Source organism: Macaca mulatta, chromosome 1 (assembly GCF_049350105.2).
Source record: "Macaca mulatta isolate MMU2019108-1 chromosome 1, T2T-MMU8v2.0, whole genome shotgun sequence".
Classification (NCBI taxonomy): domain Eukaryota; kingdom Metazoa; phylum Chordata; class Mammalia; order Primates; family Cercopithecidae; genus Macaca; species Macaca mulatta.
Genome location: NC_133406.1, coordinates 196,742,804 through 196,763,181, shown reverse-complemented (window position 1 = coordinate 196,763,181; position 20,378 = coordinate 196,742,804). Strand labels below are relative to the sequence as shown.

Here is a 20,378-nt window from a genome sequence, read left to right as displayed (position 1 = left end):
CCTAGTCTTTTTTTAAAATTTGAGATGGAGTCTCGCTGTATCACCCAGGCTGGAGAACAGTTGGCGTGATCTTGGCTCACTGCAACCTCTACCTCCCGGGTTCAAGCAACTCTCCTGCCTCAACCTCCCGAGTCGCTGGGACTACCGGCGTGCCCACCACGCCTGGCTAATTTTTGTATTTTTAGTAGGGACAGGGTTTCGCCATGTTAGCCAGGCTGGTCTCAAACTCCTGACCTCAGGTGATCTGCCTGCCTTGGCCTCCCAAAGTGCTGGGATTGGAGGCACGAGCCACTGCACCCAGCCTGAACCCAATCTTGATCAATAATTTTTTTTGTGTGTGTGTGAGGCAAGGTCTCACACTGTCACCCAGGCTGGAGTGACAGTGGTGTGATCTCACGTCACTGCAGCCTCAACCTCCTGAGCTCAAGCGATCCTCCCACCTCAGCCTCCCAGATAGCTGGGACTACAGTCTCTGTCTAGTAGGAGAAAGTCTACAAAGCAGTCTACAAAGTAATATGGGAAAAGGAAAATCAGTTTAGATGTATACCATAAGGTTAATTATCTGTGTTGTACAATTATGGGTATTTTTATTTTGCATGTGTGCTTGTCTGTATTTTTTTCCAAAATTAACATGTTACAGGTTGCACAAAAAATGAGGTGTTTCTAAAAGTAAAACTTACGGAACTTTCCAGTCATCTGAATAAAAAGAAAGGAGAGAGAGGAAAAGGAAAAAAAAAAAAAAGTCAAGATCATTTGGCTAGATCTTAGGCATATTTTATTAGCATATGACATCTAGTACATATTGGAAAGCAGATAAAATCCTGTCCAAGCTTGACTCCGAGAGAAACTTTCCAGAAATTTTATAAGCTCAGTCCTGACACAGAAGAAGAGGTTCTTGGTGCAGGCTTATCCAGGGACCATGTTCGCTTTGATATTACACATAGACCATGACCAGGATCCTCGGAGCCTCTGGCAAAACATCAAATATATTAATTTACTTAGATTTTATATACTTGGCACAAGAAATATGCATTACCCTTTTACATGGGATGCTGGGGGAGTGCACTGACTTAGTTGCTGGGACCCGGCTCCGAGCTCCAAGTGTTGACATCTTCCTAGCAAGAGTGATGGGGGAGGGAGCAGGATTCAGAGTTTTCTGCCTCTTTCAAGTTCATGTCAAAATCTCTAATAATACCAGACCTCTGAGTGATAACTGATACTGTTGCTCCTGGGACTGCCGGTTATAATGGTGTTAGTGATGATAGGGATGAGAAATCCGTGCTGTGGTTGCTTCTGGGCTTGGAGGGCCACCCCTGCAGCCTGCAGTTATTCAGTGGCTGATTCAGGGTGAGTTAGAAATAACGAGACAGAGCCACGGAGGCCCAGGCCTCCCGACATTCATTTATGGCCAGGAAGGTCCTGAGCAGGCCGCATGGCAGAGTTCTCAGCACACAGTGGGTGATCAGGGACTGGCCATCTTTGGGGCTGCCAGGTCCCCTGAAAATGGCCTCAAAGCAGGGTGCTAGCGCCCATGTGAAGTTGTGCTCTCCAGTCATCTCTGAAGAGCTCAATTCCTGCTGCATCCTCTCCCTCTTCCTCACTTCCCTTTGCCTCTCTTCAGACTTCGTCTCCTCCTCCCCAAGCCTGTCCCCTCCCTGCCCATTCCAAGAAGAGTAAGACTTGCCTGTTCTTTCCCCCGAGCTCAGCATCACTTCACCCTCCTTCTCTCGCCTTTCCCCCCATCTCCCCTCAGGCCCAGATCAACCCTTCCCCTGAAGCTCTGGATCCTTCCTCACTTCCACAGGAACTTAGCCTCCTCTCTTTCTTTCTCTCCACCAGCAAATGCACTCAAATTCCTACTGGTCTGAAACCTCTCCCCTCGGCCCTGCCTCCTAGGACTCTGCTTTTTCTTTCTCGTCCCTACCAAACTTCTGTCTCCTATAGCTTTTAACCTGCTTTGCCCTCTCACCATGAATTCTCCTTCTTCCTCACTGTGGGTGGTCCACTTCCCAGAATTCTCTCCAAAATCTGTCTCCATGTACTGGTTGTATTTTTGGATGTATTTCTGCTCAACTGGACAGTGTCTCATCTCTGTGTTCCCAGATTACAGGAACAATGTGGGCAGCAGTGACTATTTGATGGATGCCTGCACAACCTTCCAGAGAGCTTCTAGCTCTGAGAAATTGATCTTTGCTGAGCAAATCTTGTCTCTCCACTCCTACAGCTGGCCAAATAAAGACTGACCAGGCCTACTCCCTCAGACTCAGGCTCCACTGAACAAGATCTGTCAAACCCCTCAACAGAAACCCAGTGAACAGGCTGGGCGGAGAGGGGTATGCCGGAATCAGAGGGGGCTTCCAGCCGATCCTTAGCCAAGATGGATGCACAGAAGTGCCACCAGGACTCCACCCTGTTGCGTTTTTGTGATCCTCAACAGTCCTGTTATATTCCAGGTTCTCCAAGCCAGCACCCATGTTCCTGGATGACTCCTTTCGCAAGTGGGCTAGAATCCGGGAGTTTGTGCCGCCTTTTGGGATCAAAGGTCAAGGTATGTTGGGAACCCTGCCCTACATTAACATCTCACCCCCCCGACTGTCTCCCTATCCTTCAGGATAAGGCTACATCCTTGAAGTCCCCATGGTAAGAATCCACCCTTCCTCTACTCTCAACAAATCTCTACCTTTTTCCCTTCCTTTTTTCACTTTTTTTTTTTTTTTTTTTTTTTTTGAGACGGAGTCTCGCTCTGTCGCCCAGGCTGGAGTGCAGTGGCCGGATCTCAGCTCACTGCAAGCTCCGCCTCCCGGGTTCGGGCCATTCTCCTGTCTCAGCCTCCTGAGTAGCTGGGACTACAGGCGCCCGCCACCTCGCCCGGCTAGTTTTTTGTATTTTTTAGTAGAGACGGGGTTTCACCGTGTTAGCCAGGATGGTCTCGATCTCCTGACCTAGTGATCCGCCCGTCTCGGCCTCCCAAAGTGCTGGGATTACAGGCTTGAGCCACCGCGCCCGGCCTTTTTTTTTTTTTTTAAGATAGAGCCTTGCTCTGTCTCCCAGGCTAAAGTGCAGTGGCATGATCTTGGCTCATGCAATCTCCACCACCTTTAAGATCCTCCTACCTCAGCCTCCTGAGTAGCTGGGACCATAGGCACGCACCACCATGCCTAGCTAATTTTTTCTTTGTATTTTTAGTAGAGACAGGGTGCTATCATGTTGCCCAGGTTGATCTCAGACTCCTGGACTCAAATGATCTGCCCAAAGTGCTGGGGTTATAGGCATGAGCCACCGTGCCCAGCTTCTTCTTTAATGGAATATGTACACAGAGCCCACCACTTTGCCAGGGGCTAAGTATACAACAGTGAAGTGGACAGATTTGGTTCCTCTCCTCAAAAAGCTCCAGTATAGCCGAGATACAGATACTCAGAGTGCAGGGTTCTGGTGAGGGAAGTACAAGGAGCTTTGAGAGCACAGGAAAGGCGTGCCATAGACAGGAACACTAGAGTACTAGGTATAGTAGGGACATTCCCAGAGAGGTAACAGACTGTCCCCCAGGAGTGCCCCACACCCCTCTATCAGCCCATCCTGATGTTTTTCACCTCAACCTCGTCTCCCTTCCAGCCCTTCCTTATCCTGTCCAAGGCTAACCTGTCCCCTGCCCTCTTAGAAACTCCCCTTCTATTGCCTTGGGGACCTCACCCACACAGCTCCCTCCTAACTTAAGACTTTCCCATCCCGAGTAGTTGAACAATTCTGCTTCTTTGTCAAGTTCCGTGCTGTTTCATGGCATGGTGGAAAATAATCTGGACTTATGGGTCAGGCAGAGAGGGATCAGATCCCCATACTTCCTTTTTACTAGCTGTGACCCTGGACAAGTTACCTGTCTGTGCTTTAGTTCCTTCAGCAGTTAAATGGAGAGAATTATACTACTGTGTAAAGTCTTGGTCAGAATTACATAAAATAACAGCTAAAGGGGTGATATCATTTGGCCAGGAGACTCAAGAATACCTGAACCCTCTACTCAGCCAGCCTACCTCTCCCTGAAAAGAAGAAAGTGGCCAGGAAAAGCACTTGAACTGGAGCTTTGACCTCAGACCTCCAAGGACAAATCTAATGGGTCAGGTTAAACCATATGAAGAACACCTTTTCCCTGGGTGCAGGCAGCAAAGAAGGCCACTCTTCTCTCTCAAATCTGCACTCGAGACTCAGATGGGATAGCTACAAAGGCCAGGGAAGTTTGCTGTGGAGCCCATCAGCCAGCAAGCAGAGAGCACCTGCTAATGTGTACTCTTTCTGCTGAGGTTCTCCTCCTAGAAAACAAAGCCCAATCCATATCCTTGGCCTTGGCTAATTTTAGTAGCAATACGCTCTTCCTTAAAGGTGAAATTGGAAGTGGGAAAAGGAGGGAATCTGTGGCCTTTCTTAAAGCCCACCATAAGGTATATCTGAAGGCACTTAGTGTAGAACATTGCTTAAAGGTTTGTTTCCCTACCTCATTCTCACTCAACTGGAAAGATTCTCTACCTCATTCTGGAAGGATTAACTGCACCTACTGCCTCCTCTTTCTCACCATTTACTCCTGAAGAACATCTGCATCCCTGCCCATCCCACCCCACCATTCCAGTGAAACTGCTCAGTGTCCTGGAGAAATCCAAGGGATACTTCTCAGTCCTTAACATGACCTCTCGGCTACCTCTACCAGCGTCTCCACCCCTCTCCTTTAAAAAAGTATAAGTTTGTTATTTTTAATTTTGGAGCCATCTTTTCTTTACAAGAAATATTTCAAGCATATAAAAAATACTAGGAATAATGAGCATTGATGTACCTTCTACTCAGCTTAAGAAATAAAACATGAGATACAATTAAAGCTTCTGTGGAGCCCTTCCCACTCCATTCTCTTCCTTCCCCAGGAAGCCATTATTCTTCATTATCCTGGCTTCAGTGTTGGCATTCTTATGCCTTGTTTATGTATATTTGGGACAGGGTCTTGCTTTGTCACCCAGGCTGGAGTGCACTGGCACACACACGACTCACTGCAGCCTCAACTCCCGTGCTCAAGCAATCCTCTCACCTCAGCTCCCCAGGTAGCTGGGACTAAAGCACACACTAGCACTCCTGATTAATTTTTGTATTTTTTTGTAGAAACAGGGTTTAACCATGTTGCCCAAGCTGGTCTCAAACTCCTGAGCTCAAGCAATCCTCCCTCCTTGGCCTCCCAAAGTGCTGGGATTACAGGTGTGGGCCACCACACCCAGCCTTATGTATTTTCACTACATATTTATATATTCATTAAAAATATAGTACCGCTTTTACATGTCTTTAGACTTTACAAATGGTGTCATTATATGTACATATATTTGTGTATATGTGTATGTATATTCTTCATTTTTTTTTAATATGTTTTTGAGATTTATCTGTATTGATGCATATAGCTCTAGGTCATTGATTTTTTTTTAATGGCTGTATAGGATTTCATATACCACATTTAATCTGTTTTTTGTTTTGTTTTTTTTTTTTTTGGTGGACATTCAGCTTGCCTCCAACATTTTGCTGTAACAAACAGCTCATCAGCGGACACTCTTGCATGTCTCCTGGAGCAAGCGTGTGACTTTATCAGTGCTCCGCGCCTAGGAGCATAGTTGTAGGATCTTAGTGTATGCACATCTTTGTGGTTATTTGATGTTATTAAGATGCTCTCCATTGTGGTGATACCAGTTTACTTTATTTTTAGGTCTTTATGTACATTATTTTATATCTTCCTAACAACTCCACAAAATAGGAATTACTTTCATTTTAGAGATGAGGAAACTAAAGCTCAAAGAAAGGAAATGATTTATGTAAGGTCACAGAGTACAGCCAGTATTTGACTCCAAAGCCAATACCCTTGCTATTCACTATACATTATATTGTAGTGCTCTCCTGATACCAGTTTGGAAGAGCAGTCCTCATTGCCAAAGCCACAGAGAGGCTGAGGAGATGAGGTCTAAATAGTGGGCACAGGTCTGAGAGCACAGAAGTCACAGGGGTCCTTGCTGAGTGGAGTGCAGGTGGGCAGAGCCAGGCTCAGGGAGTAAAGAAGTGAGGAGGTAAAGTCAGCCTGGCAAAGAGCAGGATTCAGGACTGGCAATGTGAGAGGGAGAAAGTGAGGGAAAGGTGATGTCAGATAATGAGGCACGTGGTGAGCTCTTCAGCTGTTGGGTGTCTCCTTGTTCGTTTCCTGGTATCTGCTGAGTGGGAACACAGAGATAAGCACAAGGTGGTCTCTAGCTCTGAGCAGGTACTCCCATTCCAGGGGAGACCGCATGCTCCAGCTTCCAGGGAAGGCCCTGGCCTAGGAATGCATGCTCTGGGGCCTGACTACAGAGCCTCAGAAAACCAGTTGAGCCTCCCAGAAGCCTGGGAGAGAAGCTGCGTGCCAGTGTTAGGGACGGGCTCCTGGCAGTGATATGCCTGTCTGTTTCCTGCCTTCACTTCCTTTGTCAGGAATAAAGTCAGGGCAGTGGCCCAACGCATTCTCGTGTCCAGAGGTCTCTCTACTTCCACTTTCACTCTAGCCCCCAGGAACTTGTGCCTTCCAGTAGGATTATCTGTAAACATTTTTTTTTTTTTTTTTTTTGAGACGGAGTTTCACTCAGTCGCCCAGGCTGGAGTGCAGTGGTGCGATCTTGGCTCACTGCAAGCTCCGCCTCCCAGGTTCACACCATTCTCCTGCCTCAGCCTCCCAGGTAGCTGGGACTACAGGTGCCCACCGCCACGCCCAGCTAATTTTTTGCAATTTTAGTAGAGACGGGGTTTCACCATGTTAGCCAGGATGGTCTCAATCTCCTGACCTCGTGATCTGCCCACCTTGGCCTCCCAAAGTGCTGGGATTACAGGCGTGAGCCACCGCACCTGGCCTATCTGTAAACATTTTATAGAAACGTAAGTGACCCTGTAACAGAAACCTCTCTCCTCTGTCTGCAGACAATCTGATCAAAGCCATCTTGTCAGTCACCAAAGAGTACCGCCTGACCCCTGCCTTGGACAGGTGAGCCACACACTGCGCAGCCTCCTACCCACCGCTGCCTGGTGGTGTGCAGAGGTGTTGAGGTCCAGCTGGCCTTCCCTGGACATGAGCAGTTTCTCCAGCACATCCACACATGCACATACAGTACACACACAGGGTGGGTGGAGCAGGTAAGTGGAACCACTGCACCTAACTTGCACCCCCATGGGTTGTAAGCACTTGGCAGACATCCCAGTCCTCAGATACCAGAGGTTTGAGGGTAAGAACTGAAGACACTGGGGCTGGGACTAGCCCAGCAATGGGACTGAGGGCCTGGGTGGCAGGGGCAGGTGAAGGGGGCAAAGCTTAAGTCCAGAAGGCAGTGACAGCTCCCAAACCAACAGACCCTAGAGTGGGAAGTGCCAGGGTCAGGGATGGGAGAAGCACTATGAGTAAGCTCCCTAGTGACTGCTGGGAGCCTTGAGTCCTAGAGCCTCCTGTCCTGTTCCCCTTTTCTTCTTTTTCTTTTTTTCTTTTTTTCTTTTTTGAGACAGAGTCTTGCTCTGTCACCGAGGCTGGAGTGCAGTGGTGCGATCTTGGCTCACTACGAGCTCTGCCTCCCAGTTCACGCCATTCTCCTGCCTCAGCCTCCTGAGTAGCTGGGACTACAGGCGCCCGCCACCATGCCTGGTTAATTTTTTGTATTTTTAGTAGAGACAGGGTTTCACCGTTTTAACCAGAATGGTCTCAATCTCCTGACCTTGTGATCCGCCCACCTCGGCCTCCCAAAGTGCTGGGATTACAGGCATGAGCCACCACACCTGGCCTGTTCCCCTTTTCCTGCTTTCCTGGTATAGCCCCAAGCTTGGCCCACTTTTCCCTCTCCCTTGAAGCCTGCCTAAACACCACTACCCCTTGGGGAACCTTTACCGTGGAATGCCATCTTACCAGAGCTCCCTCCTCACTACTCAGGCTTGGCACCCAAGCCTTTCTATGGCCCTGTTTTCCTGGGGAAGTGTCAGGGCCTAGAGATGCTGGAGAGTCTCAGGGCCCAGCTACCCATTGTATGCTTCAAGCCTTCTCTCAGAAATGCTGCCAGAAACCCACTGGTCTTCTTCCTCTATCCCAGCCTGGTCCTGGACAAGGGCATGGGGTCAAGGGCCAAAGGAGCAGGGGAAGAGACCTGGTGGGCAGTTCTCTGTACAGAGGTCTCCGCCTCTCTCCCCTCAGCCTCCGCTGCCGCCGCTGCATCATCGTGGGCAATGGAGGCGTTCTTGCCAACAAGTCTCTGGGGTCACGAATTGACGACTATGACATTGTGGTGAGGTGAGCTCCCCAAAATGGCACCTTGGGTGAGTGTCCTGGTCCAAACCCTTAGCCCTGAGCCCATTGAGAACTGTCTATCTAGCTAGTTGGGCTGGAGGTCAACAGAAGCCTCAAGAACCTGGGTTGGAGGGCTTTGGAACAGACAACTAGGGGTAGCACCTGGGGAGAATAGGTCCAGGTGACCTGGACTCCTATTCTCCGTGTCTGGGGTATTCTGGGGTCATGGTGCCTTCCCAAACACAGGCCCAGGCTCTGACTGGGCCTGCTCTCTGTAGACTGAACTCAGCACCAGTGAAAGGCTTTGAGAAGGATGTGGGCAGCAAAACGACACTGCGCATCACCTACCCCGAGGGCGCCATGCAGCGGCCTGAGCAGTACGAGCGCGATTCTCTCTTTGTCCTCGCCGGCTTCAAGTGGCAGGACTTTAAGTGGTTGAAATATATCGTCTACAAGGAGAGAGTGGTAAGCTCTCCTGGCACCACCTCTTGCCCTGGCCTTCCCCAACTCCTAAGCAGTCCCGCCCCTTGAATGCAGCAAAGAATGAGTAAGAACCTTCAAAAGAAGCATTAATGACCCAAAGCTGCAAGTCACCCAATGGCAGCCAAGGGGCAGAAAGGTCAGGAGATTGCCAGGGTTGCTGGCCAAACTCTGGGGGCTGATATGCCTGACACCTGCTACCTGCTTCTAGGTGCCCAGGTGCAGATCCTTCCTTAGCCTTCTGTAGTCAGACCCCAGCAGCCCCAGGGACCCTTCCCTGGCCTTAGATCTCCTGGCTGAGGAAAGCTCTGTCTCTCAGGCCAGCCTTCGTATCACTCCCAATCTTCCCACTCTGCTGCCCTGACATTGTAGCTGCCTCCCTTGCCCCCTCTTCTCCTCTGTAAGTTCTCTCTGACTCTGGTCTTAGGGGTCCCTGCCTTCTTTCTCAGCCTGGGTTCTGCAGGGACAGCAGACCCCTTAACTTGAGAGTGCCAGCTTCCAAGCTTGTAAGTCCTGGCCTCTTTCCACTTTGTACTTTTACCACTGACCATAGCTGAATCCCCAACCTGCCACTGAGTCTGATCATTGGGAATGATCAGGTTCCACTGACTGTTCAAAGCAGGTAAGGGTCTGGGCCCATTTCTTTAGGGACCTTATGTGGCAGAGTAAGGTCAACTGCTCTTTAGGAGACCACCACTGAGTTCCCTCCCAAGACCTCTGCTTCCCAGCTCTGGGCCTACAGGGACATCCGTGAACTTGTCCAGGTCCACTCCCCCACAACCAGCTGTCACCAGAAGCCCCAGGGCTGGGGTACTACAGAGCTCAGGCCATTCATCTTCTAATACCCAAGCCTCTTACTAGAGGAGGATGATGACAGACGACCCTCTGCCTACAGTGAGAAGCTAGTTGTTCTTTCTGAAGGTTTAGAGAAGAGTTGGGAGTGGGAACAGCTTCTCTTGCCTGTAGGGTCTCAGTGCAATTTGGTTTAACTCCACAGCTCTTTCCCAAGCAAGGCCAAGTACAGGCAGTGTCAAGTAGGTAGCAAGCAAGAGAGAAGACAGAAGTCAGGTCCAGAAATTCAGGTAGGTGGGACAGTGGGGAAGGGGAATCCATATCAGAACCAGACTGGATGAGGCACCTGGGCTCCACGGTGTCCAGTCCACCTCCCCAAAGGGGAGGAAAGGGCCAGGCAGCAGAGTGACCGCTTGGCCTTAGCCAGACCCAGCTTCAAGTAGGCCCACTGCCCACACAGACCAGGTAAATAACAGTGGCTCCAGGAGTACCCTACTGTTTTCAGAACCCTGGGAACTGAGACACTAGTGTTTTCAGAGACCCTCTCTTTGCCTTGAGGGCAGTAGAATTAGGATCACAGATAGGCACTTTTAAGGGAGAATGGTAGGAAATAGGGTCTGTCCTGGTGAACCCCAGTGAGCCTAAGGGCTGCTGTCTCACTCACCCTGGCCTTCTGCCATCCTCCTTTCACATCATTTCCTCTGTCACAGCCTCCCTCAGGGCAAGAGCTCCTAAGGGACAGGGCTTGATCCCATTGGTTTTTACCCTTCAGTGCCCAATCACCATAAATGATCTGCAATTGGCTCAAACACCAGTTCCTACTTCCTACTGGGCAGACTGGGAGAAGCCAGGCAGTTCAAATAAGGCCAGGCCAAAGGGGTGGGTCAGAGCCTGTCGTGGGTGTTATCACATGTTCCTTCCAGGAACACCAAGGTCAGTTAATTCAAGGTTCTTAAAATTCATCCAAGGGAGTAAGGAAAGAAAGAAGAAAAGGAAGGAAGCCAGCTAGAGTCGGAGAACTCACTATACTCAGGCTACTCAGGAAGCAGACAGCAGAGCCTTGCTTTTCCCAGGAAGACTGAGGAGCTCTCCGCCCGGCCTGGCCTTGGCAGCAGGCAGATTCAAGGTACCAGCATTGCAGGATGAGGCACAGGCACAGGCTCACTCTTGCTGACATCTGTGTTATCCTGGCCACACCCGGGGCTCTAGGACCAGCCTTGCATTGGTGAGAACTGCTACCCAGGATGGGTGGGGGTGAGTGGGAAGGAGAGAGAGGAGACAGGGAGGAGTCCTCTGAATTACCGTGGGCCTTCCTTGGCTCCAAAGTGAAAGATAATTTGGACCTTTAAAGTGAGCTGCCAGAGGAATGCCGGGGTTGCCCGTGGCCTCACCTCCCCCATCTCTCAGAGTGGACCTGCCCAGGCCCTTTTGCCGCCCCAGGGACCTTTTCTTTAGTGTCCTTCTCCACCCCAAGCCCAAGGCTAATGCCTTCCCAGGACCTCACCCATGCTTTGCCGCACTTCCCTGGCATCTGAGACCCAGGAAAATGTGAGCGAGGCTGCTTCTCCAGGTCCCCTCCTGTCTGGTGTCCTAGTCACCAGCTTGTCCTGCTCCTGTAGGGATGTTTCCAGTCATGCCGCCTCTGGGCTGCTGGAGAGCTCTCTGCACCTGTCTGGAGCCTCACCTGCAGAATTCTGGCAGGAGGCAGCTCTGGGTTCTGGAGCCAAGGCCTGGCAGGGCAGGGCTGGAACAGGAATTAGGCCTTAGTCACAGCTGCTTCCTGCCACTTACTACATGAGGAATATGTAGTAAGCCTATAACTTTCTAGTACCCAGGAGTCCTCATAGGATATGGGAAGGGGCAGGGCAAGGGGGAAGATGTAGGAAAGGACGGCCAAACAACCCAGAGCTAACAGCCTGTGCCAGAGCTGGCCTTACTTTCTTGCATCTGAGAACTCTCCTCTTCATTTGTGGCCATTTGGGTCCCTGACTCACTGGACAGTGGCACTGATAACTCCAAACAGGTTACACAAAGGCCTTTTGTCTCCCAGATCCCAGGAGCTGTGGCCAAGCCAGCAAGCAGGTGTAGGAGTTCCCAGCAGGCTGTGTGCTCAGGGCAACTCAGAAGAGCACCAGTGGATGGGCAAGCACAACACAGAAGCTGAGGCTTGGAGAGAGGGTGGAGCCAGGGACATGGGGGTGCAGCCTCCAGCTCTGCTGCAGGCCTTCTCAGAGGTGCCTCTGCAGTCTTCCCAACACACTCACTCACTTATCAGATGTTCATGAGGTGTTCTCTTTGCAGGCTCTACACTGGCCCCTGGGAATACAAAGAGGAATTAAGCACTGTTCCCAACCAAAGTAGCTCACAGTCTAGTGGGAGAGATAGTCCCAGAACTAGAGTTAACAGTACAGTGTGGAGGCTGCCATGATGAGGAAGGCCTAATGCAGCTCTGGGGCGGGTGGGGGACAAAAGAAGGCCTCCTGGAGGAGTCACTCCTGAGCTGGACCCTGAAGGAAGAGTTAGGAGTGAGTGGGCGAAAGGAATTAGAAGCAAAGGGAACAGCATGTGTAGACCCAAGAGACCATGCTCCCTTCAGGAAACTGGAGGTGTGTTGTGTGGATCAAGCATGGCACAATGAGGGTGGTGTGGCAGAGTGTGCTGCCTAGTACCCCCAATGCTGTGGCCTGTGCATCCTCTTCCTGGTGTTGGATGAAGGCTGGAGACACCCCATCCACTGTCCAGAGGGCGGAGGCCTGGGGTCTGGAGAGGACAGGATAGGTGAGACGCAGAGCCTCCCATCCCCATCCCTCAGGCCCTGCCCTCCTGCCTTGGCCAGTCTCACCCACTGCGCCTCAGCAGGCCACAGAAGCCCCTGGGAACTGCCTCCCGACCCGATTTGCTGCCTCCTCTTCCTCCTCCCCACTCAAAACTGGAAAGCCAGCCTCACTGCTGAGCATCTCTGACTGGTCATCAATTCATTGAGGCCCTGGGGCCTAGGCTGGGTGGGTGTGGGGTGGTCCCAGCCTAGCAGTGGGGAGAGGATAGGGCTGGGAGTGGGTCCCTGGACAGCCTTGACACAGCACTTACCCTCCAGCTGTACTTCAGTCCCTGGGAAGAGAGGGAGGAGGGCAGGATGTAAGAGACCAGCCAGGGCCCCACATTCAAGCACAGGGAGACTGAGTCCCTGATTTTAGAAAGACAACATGGCTTAAGAGGGGAAAGTGGCTTAGGCCTTGGAGTTACACAGATGTGGGTTTAAGTTTAGACTCTTATTTACTAGTGGGCTACCTCTTAGGCACTAAATCTAACCTCCTTAGATTTAGTGTCATTGATACAGTAGATGAGGAGTGCTGTGTATCTTTCAGGGTTATTTTTAAAATTAGATAAGATGAAATCTAGCCGGGCGCGGTGGCTCAAGCCTGTAATCCCAGCACTTTGGGAGGCCGAGATGGGCGGATGACAAGGTCAGGAGATTGAGACCATCCTGGCTAACACAGTGAAACCCCATCTCTACTAAAAATACGAAAAATTAGCCGGGCGTGATGGCGGCCACCTGTAGTCCCAGCTACTCGGGAGGCTGAGGCAGGAGAATGGCATGAACCCAGGAGGTGGAGCTTGCAGTAAGCTGAGATCCAGCCACTGCACTCCAGCCTGGGCAACAGAGCGACACTCCGTCTCAAAAAAAAAAAAGAAAAGAAAAGATGAAATCTAGAAGCATCTAGCATAGAGAACTTAGTTCTCAGTCTATAGCAAATAGTAATGTTATTTATTTATTTATTTATTTTTTATCGCTGGTGGTGATTTTGCTGTTAGAAAAGCCCAATTATCCCAGGGAGCGAAGCACTCTTCTGTCAGGCTGTAGGGCTTGACCTAGGAGGTGACCCAGAAGCAGGGGTCAGAGGCCAGGCCTAGAGGAGGGAGAGACAAGGAGCCTCCTAGTGAAAGGCAGCAGGGCTGGACTAATCCATAGGGCAGAAGGGGCCACCACATCCCCAAATGTAAGGCTTCTTATTGGACCAGGCCCGAATGGGGATTGGATGATGTCCACCTGCACCTTCACCTGTTCCCTGCACTTTCACCAGCCTGAGAGGGATGCAGAGCCTTAGTGTGGACTCTGTCCTGGGAGACTCAGTGCAGGCCTCCTGCTGCCTAGCCAGCGTTCACCACCCAGCCCAGGCTTCTCACCAAGCCTCTGAGACCAGCTCTTCGAGGATTCTCCACCATTGCTCTTCTGCCTTCAGATAAAAATGCTCAAGAATGGGGACTCCCTCAGCTCCTCTTCCTCACTGTCTTCTGTAAGCTCTTGGTCACTGCCTCATAATTATTACCATTGTCATTCTCCTCCTCCTGCTCCCTTTCCCACCACTCTTCCTCCCCACCCCCCGCTCCTCTTCCCACCACTCTCCCTCCCCCTCCTCCTGCTCCTCTTCCCACCACTCTCCCTCCCCCTCCTCCTGCTCCTCTTCCCACCACTCTCCCTCCCCCTCCTCCTGCTCCTCTTCCCACCACTCTCCCTCCCCCTCCTCCTGCTCCTCTTCCCACCACTCTCCCTCCCCCTCCTCCTGCTCCTCTTCCTGCCACTCTTCCTCCCCCTCCTCCTGCTCCTCTCCCTGCCACTCTTCCTCCCACTCTTCCTCCCCCTCCTCCCACCACTCTTCCTCCTCCTCCTGTTCCTCTTCCCACCACTCTTCCTCCCCCTCCTCCTGCTCCTCTTCCCACCACTCTTCCTCCTCCTCCTGTTCCTCTTCCCACCATTCTTCCTCCCCCTCCTCCTGCTCCTCTTCCCACCACTCTTCCTCCTCCTCCTGTTCCTCTTCCCACCACTCTTCCTCCTCCTCCTGTTCCTGTTCCAGCCACTCTTCTCCTCCTCGTGTTCCTCTTCCTGCCACTCTTCCCCCTCCTCCTCCTGCTCCTCTTCCCACCACTCTTGCTCCTCCTCCTGTTCCTCTCCTTGCTTCTTTTCCTTCCCTTTGCTCTCCTCTTCCTTCTGTCATCACTATCATTATCATCATAGCTGTCACTTATTAAGCTCTTCAGTTTATCAGCTTTCCTTGAATTCATTCAGTTCTCATAATGACCCTATGGCTAGGTACTGTTGTTATCCCCATGCTAGAGATTAAGAAACTAGGGCACAGAGAGGATGTGTTACTTGTGTAAGGTCACACAACTAGTTAAGTGGTAGAGCCTAATTCAAACTCAGATCTCACTGCCTCAGGGATCTTCCTAAGAAATAAATCTGACCACATACCTTCCTGGTTAGAATCCTCCATCAGTCAGCTCCTATCTGCCGTGGTCTGTGAGGATGGTAAGAACTACCATTTACTGAACTCTTCTCTATGCCAGGCCCTGGACGATGTGGTTTATATGCATCGTCTCAGCCGGCCATCTCCACAACCCTACAAGGCAGGTACTGTGAGTAGTAGTAAGCGGTAGGGCCGCATTTTGGACCGAAGGTGTCTCACTTTAACCATTGCACTATAACACCTCCCATTTATTCATTGATTCAGCAAATCCAAAGCAATCACCAACATCACATGGAGTCCCGTTCTTCAAGCACAGTCTCACTCACTCAACAGCTCCCTTTCCCAGTGCTTTCCTTCACATCCAGCCAGTCCAGTACCAGGGACTGAATGTCACCCAAGGGAGAGAAGCTACAGCCGAGGTAGTAACACATGGTGTTACCTTAGTAGCATCTCAGTGCTGCTTCCCATTCCTGTGTCCTGTCCCTGGTCCTTGATCATCTCAGATCTTTACCCTCATCATCTTCAATTCCGCTGTACCTCCATCCTATTCCAAAGAAACTGCGTGTCCAGCTGCACAGGGAAAATAAAGGTTGTCACCAGCCAAAAACTCTGAGCTTCCTGCTTCCCATCTACAAACATACCTGCATCCCCATTCATCCCTGCTTCCTCCTCTGCCATCCCTCCTGTGCCTCTGCCTTTCATGGTCAGTTCTCTCCTGTCCTGGATGCCATCTCCTTTCACCTTCTCAGGACCGTCTTCTTTCCTTTGTCTCCTTTCTCACCTCTTTGCCGGGTCCTCCTCTCACATCTACGAATGTATTTGGGTCTCTTTCACCTTAAAAATAAAAGCCCTCTCTTTAGCTTATGTTCACCTCTCTTCTCTTTCAAGTTTCTGGGAAAAGTCATCGCCTGTCCCAGTGTCTGCCTGTTTGCTGTCTGTTTCTCCGCCTCCATCCTGCCTTCCAAAACCACTCTCACCTGGCAGTGACCTTCTGATTCTAAATCCAGCAGACTCAGCTTCAACTCAGTTTCAGCTCCACAGCACAGAACTCCGTGATCTGGCCCCTTCCAAGCCTTCCCTTCTCCTTGCCACTCTTTTTTTTTTTTTTTCTTTTTTTTTTTTAAATGGAGTCTCGCTCTGTCACCCAGGCAGGAATGCAGTGGCATGATCTCGGCTCGCTGAAACCTCTGCCACCCCCTCCAGGTTCAAGCCATTCTCCTGCCTCTGCCTCCCAAGTAGCTGAGATTACAGGTGCCCACCACCACACCTGGCTAATTTTTGTATTTTTAGTAGAGATGGGGTTTCGTCATGTTGGCCAGGTTGCTCACAAACTCCTGACCTCAGGTGATCTGCCTGCCTCGGCGTCCCAAAGTGCTGGGATTACAGGTGTGAACCACTGCACCCGACCCTTGCCACTCTTTATCACCCAGCATGTCCTCTCCACTCTGGCCTATTTTGTGCCTCCATGTTCTACCCATTCACCTGCCCATGGATGTATGAGATGCCCCTCTTCCTGTCCTGTTGATCTCTGTAAGGCCATCACCTCCAGCAGTGTTTGAGGCATAGTTGGTATACATAAGAGAATAAGCACATGTGGAAACTGAGGCCCAGAGTGCAGCAGTACCTTCGAGGAGAGTCGGGATTCTAACTCCAAACTCTGCCTCTCAGTCAGGCTCTTTCCTCTCAGCGAGGCTGCCTCCTTTCATTGCCCTGGAAGGTCTTTCTTTTAGGTTCAGACCCTCGCATCCTTTTGCTCTCTTCTTGCCTCTCCAGGGCATCTCTTTCCTCTTAGCCATATTTGATCTTCTTTATGCAGTTCCAAGATCATTCTCCTTGATAAAGAAATAAGAACTGAACAGTTCCTGGCACTCTGCCTTTCAGTTGCCTGTTGGCATCACACGGACCGCCCCAAGCCGGCTCTTCTTTTTGTTCATCGCTTTTTTTCCAAATATAGCTTTCAAAAAGTTTTCTGACTCTCTCCTCGTAGCATACATCAAAATTCCAAATGGACTAAAAAGTGAAATATAAAAATATAACCAAAGGGAAGTTTAAAGTAAGGATAGAAATCAAATTCCTGGAAGGAAAGAACTTTTAAGACACAGAAGTGCTAGAAGAAATCAAATTTGATAACATATTAGAATTTCAAGTTAACACAAAAAGACTGCCGCACAACTTTGAAAAAACATATTTAGAACATATGGCAGGCAAAGGGTTATTATGAGAGTTAACAAGAAAACCATTAGAATCCCAGCAGATAATGGACAGGAAACTGAACAGATCACACAGAAAGAAAGATAACTAGTGAACAACAAATATGTTTAACCTTCCTAGCAGTCAGAGAAATTCATGTAAAGGAAACAGGCTGCCATTTATCACCTACCATGTTTTCAAATAACGTGTTAAATTATCCTACATGATGCTGCATGAGTGCAATGACAGGTGTATCAAAGGCTACTGGTCGGAGTACAAATAGGGACCAGCTTTTTGGAAAGGAAATGGAACTTGGTACCGGGAGCGATCACCCAGAGGAAAGAAAAGTCAGTGCACAAAGATTTTTATTGTAGTGTTACTTTATATTTTGTAGTGTTATTTATAATAGCCAAACCCAAATATTACCTAAGCGTTTTTTTTTTATGTGAGTTATGGTCTCACTACGTGATGGAGTATAAAGCAGTAGCACGGCAGTCCTGCCGAGGGTGTGGGCACCTGGACCAGCCAGCGCAGCTGCTATCCCCAAACCTTCAGTGCAGGTAGGATCAGCAGCTAGAGCACTGGCCTCAGTGTAAGGAACTGAAAACAAATCTCTTCTTCTGCCACATCTTTGAGTTTCATTTTCCTCTTCTATAAAATGGAAATCACGAAAGCTTCCCTGCATAGCTACCTGTTATTCTGCTGTAAGAACTAGTAGGACGATGCACAGGACACCAGTGACACACTGTGCTCATCTGCAATGACATTCGCCTTCTGAGAAGTGAGAATGAGCACAAAAAATATTGCCTGCCCACTGGGCAGAATCCCAAACCACAGGACGAGGAGTGAGCATGTCGGCGAGAGCAACAGGGCCTGGGCCCAAGGGTACAGATGCCACCTGATCAGGAGGGTCCTGCCGCCTTGTTTCTTGGCCTTCAGGATACCGATGAACATGCATGTTTTGGGCATAGAGAACAACGTTGGCAAAGAGCATGGTGTATTTAGTGAATTAAAAATAATTCAGTATAACGAGTGGGGCATGGGCATGGTACTGCCCTTGACCTGAGAGAGGCATCTGCCCTAGGCCCCACTGTGGCCCTCCTCTGACTACAGCCTTTGCCATGGAGTAAAGAGGAATATGCAGGGCCAAGAGGGATGTGCCCACCCCAGGCCCATCTGCCTTGAGAGACCACTATCAGGTAATGGAGACCTCAGAATTTCTTGCCCTAACAGTGCCAAGTCCAAGTCCACTTCCATCTACTTGAGGGCAGAATATAACTCTCTGTGCATACCCTAAGCCCAAGGAGGGTATCTGCAGAGGCTGTGAGCAGAGCTTGGATGTGTGGAGTGAGGAGGAGTCTACACACATGCACAGATTTCTTTTTTTTTTTTTTTTTTTTTTTGAGACAGGGTCTTACTCCATTGCCCAGGCTGGAGTCACACGATCTCGGCTCACTGCAGCCTTGACCTCCCTGGGCTCTGGTAATCCTCCCACCTCAGTCTTCCTAGTAGCTGGGGCTATAGGTCCTCACCACTACACCTGACTAAAATTTTTTTTTTTTTTTTTTTTTTTTTTTTTAGAGAGGGGTTTTGCACAAGACTTCTTATGGTATGGGATGGGACCAGGGGTGGGAATTGGGCTGGACCACCATGGTCCAGCACAACAGATCCCCAGGGTCAGGATTCCAAACTCAAACCTGTCCTTCTAGGACATTTTTCAAGGAAGGAGATATATATATATATATATATATATATATATATAAATATATATATATATATATATATTTTTTTTTTTTTTTTTTTTAAACAAGGTCTGGCTATATCACCCAGGCTGGAGTGCAGTGGTGCGATCTTGGCTTACTGCAGCCTCCGCCTTCTGGGCCTCTGCCATCCTCCCACCTCAACCTCCCAAGTAGCTGGGGACTACAGGTGTGCGCCACCGTGACTGGCTAATTTTTGTATTTTTTGCGGAGACGGAGTTTCACCATGTTGCCCAGGCTGGTCTCCAACTCCTCAGTTCAAGTGATCTGCCCACCTCAGCCTTGCAGGGTGCTAGAATATATTTAACAGCTTGATAACTTGCCTCATAACTTTGAGGTATTTAAAATTAAATTTTAGACATGTGATATGTGTATAATACACCCATTTGTAGTTTTGTCCTTGCCCCAACAATGTTAGGGGTGGACCTACATGGATATGGTGGCAGTGGCTGGAGATGAAGCTAGCTGAGCAGGGGACAGATGGTGAAGGGTCTTAAAAGCCAAAGTCTCATCAAGGAACCTGGACCTTATCCTGACGACCAATAATAGCAGAAGCTAACAAGAGCTGACTTTGTGCCAGACATATTATATGCATGACTTTAAACTGTCATAACACAAAAACACTATAAAGGAGAGCTAGTATTACTGCATAGGAGAGGGTAATGAGACTTTGAAGGGTAAAGGATGTGCTTCGGGACACAGAGTTAGAGCAGTTGGGGGTGTGAGGGTTCACAGTCAGACCTGCACTCTTGAATTGTCAACGCAAGCTGTTGCAGTGAGCAGTGGAAAGCCACGGAAGATTTTAAGCCCAAGAGTGTCAAGATCAGATTTGTGCAGGGATGTGAATGAACTGAAGGGAAAGCAAGAGGGAGTCAGAGAGAGGTGATGGCTGTTAGAGTGACCCCAGGAGAGTTGGTGGCCCACCCTAAGGCAGTAGCAGCAGGGAGCACAGGTGTGGACATATCTGCCTACTCTTGCTGTGAAAGCCTACCACGGTTAATGTCTACTCCCAGACCTGTGAGCACACCAGGAAACATTCTCTCAGGAGCCTGGTGGGGAAAGTGCTTCCTTCCCAGATGTTTTCCCCATTGCTCCTGGATGTTCTGACAAGAGCGGAACAGGTTGCATCAGCAGGAGTCTGGCAGCCCCACACAGAGGAGCTGGGTCCAGACTTGACTGAGGCAGGGGCCTTCCTGAAGGAGGAGGGATTCAACAAGGAATGCAGCCCACAGCTGGCCTTGAGGAGAAGCCAGACCATGCCAGGCCAGCAGCACTGGCTGGCCTTATAGGCCTCTCTTGTGTCCTGTGGATTGGGGAAATGAGATGTGAGAGGCCTTGGGCCAGATGTGGACACTTGCAGGCACAGGCCTTGTGGAATAGGACTGTGTGCTGGCAGCAGGCCTGGCAGTGTCTCCAGCAGAAGGCAGACCTCCCTGCGGGGAGCCAGGGGGAAGGCTGGCTCTCCCATTCAAATGCATGCACGCGTGCAGGTGTGGATGTGTCCTGGCCTCTCCGGTGGCTGACGCTGCTGACCACACCCTCCGCTTCACTCTCCTGGTCTCTGTGACACTCACTATAATCATAATAAGTAAGATTTATTGAGCTTGCTATATA

At 50.0% G+C, this 20,378-nt stretch overlaps 1 protein-coding gene and 1 long non-coding RNA gene across 37 annotated transcripts in view; one reads left to right on the top strand and one right to left on the bottom strand.

The window, feature by feature from the left end:
• ST3GAL3 (ST3 beta-galactoside alpha-2,3-sialyltransferase 3) overlaps positions 1-20,378 on the top strand; it is a 232,697-nt gene that overhangs the window by 194,671 nt on the left and 17,648 nt on the right. For 29 of the 36 annotated variants that reach the window (XR_013403186.1, XR_013403184.1, XR_013403181.1 and 26 more), the window contains 4 exons: positions 2,454-2,548; positions 6,955-7,018; positions 8,207-8,302; positions 8,578-8,764. The exons of 1 other annotated variant lie outside the window; for it this stretch is intronic. Coding sequence is in view for 31 of the 35 variants with exons in the window: in XM_077960538.1 (XP_077816664.1) it covers positions 2,454-2,548; positions 6,955-7,018; positions 8,207-8,302; positions 8,578-8,764 (442 nt within the window). In the remaining 4 variants the exon portion in view is untranslated. Of the gene's footprint in view, positions 1-2,453; positions 2,549-6,954; positions 7,019-8,206; positions 8,329-8,577; positions 8,765-20,378 lie in introns of all 36 variants that reach the window. 6 more of the 36 variants (XM_028834731.2, XM_028834730.2, XM_028834728.2 and 3 more) reach the window with 3 other exon arrangements.
• On the bottom strand, positions 761-11,217 carry LOC144334005 (uncharacterized). Its single transcript, XR_013403239.1, has 2 exons — positions 11,076-11,217; positions 761-969 (listed from the first exon to the last, which is right to left on the bottom strand). It is a non-coding gene; the product is annotated as an uncharacterized LOC144334005 (long non-coding RNA).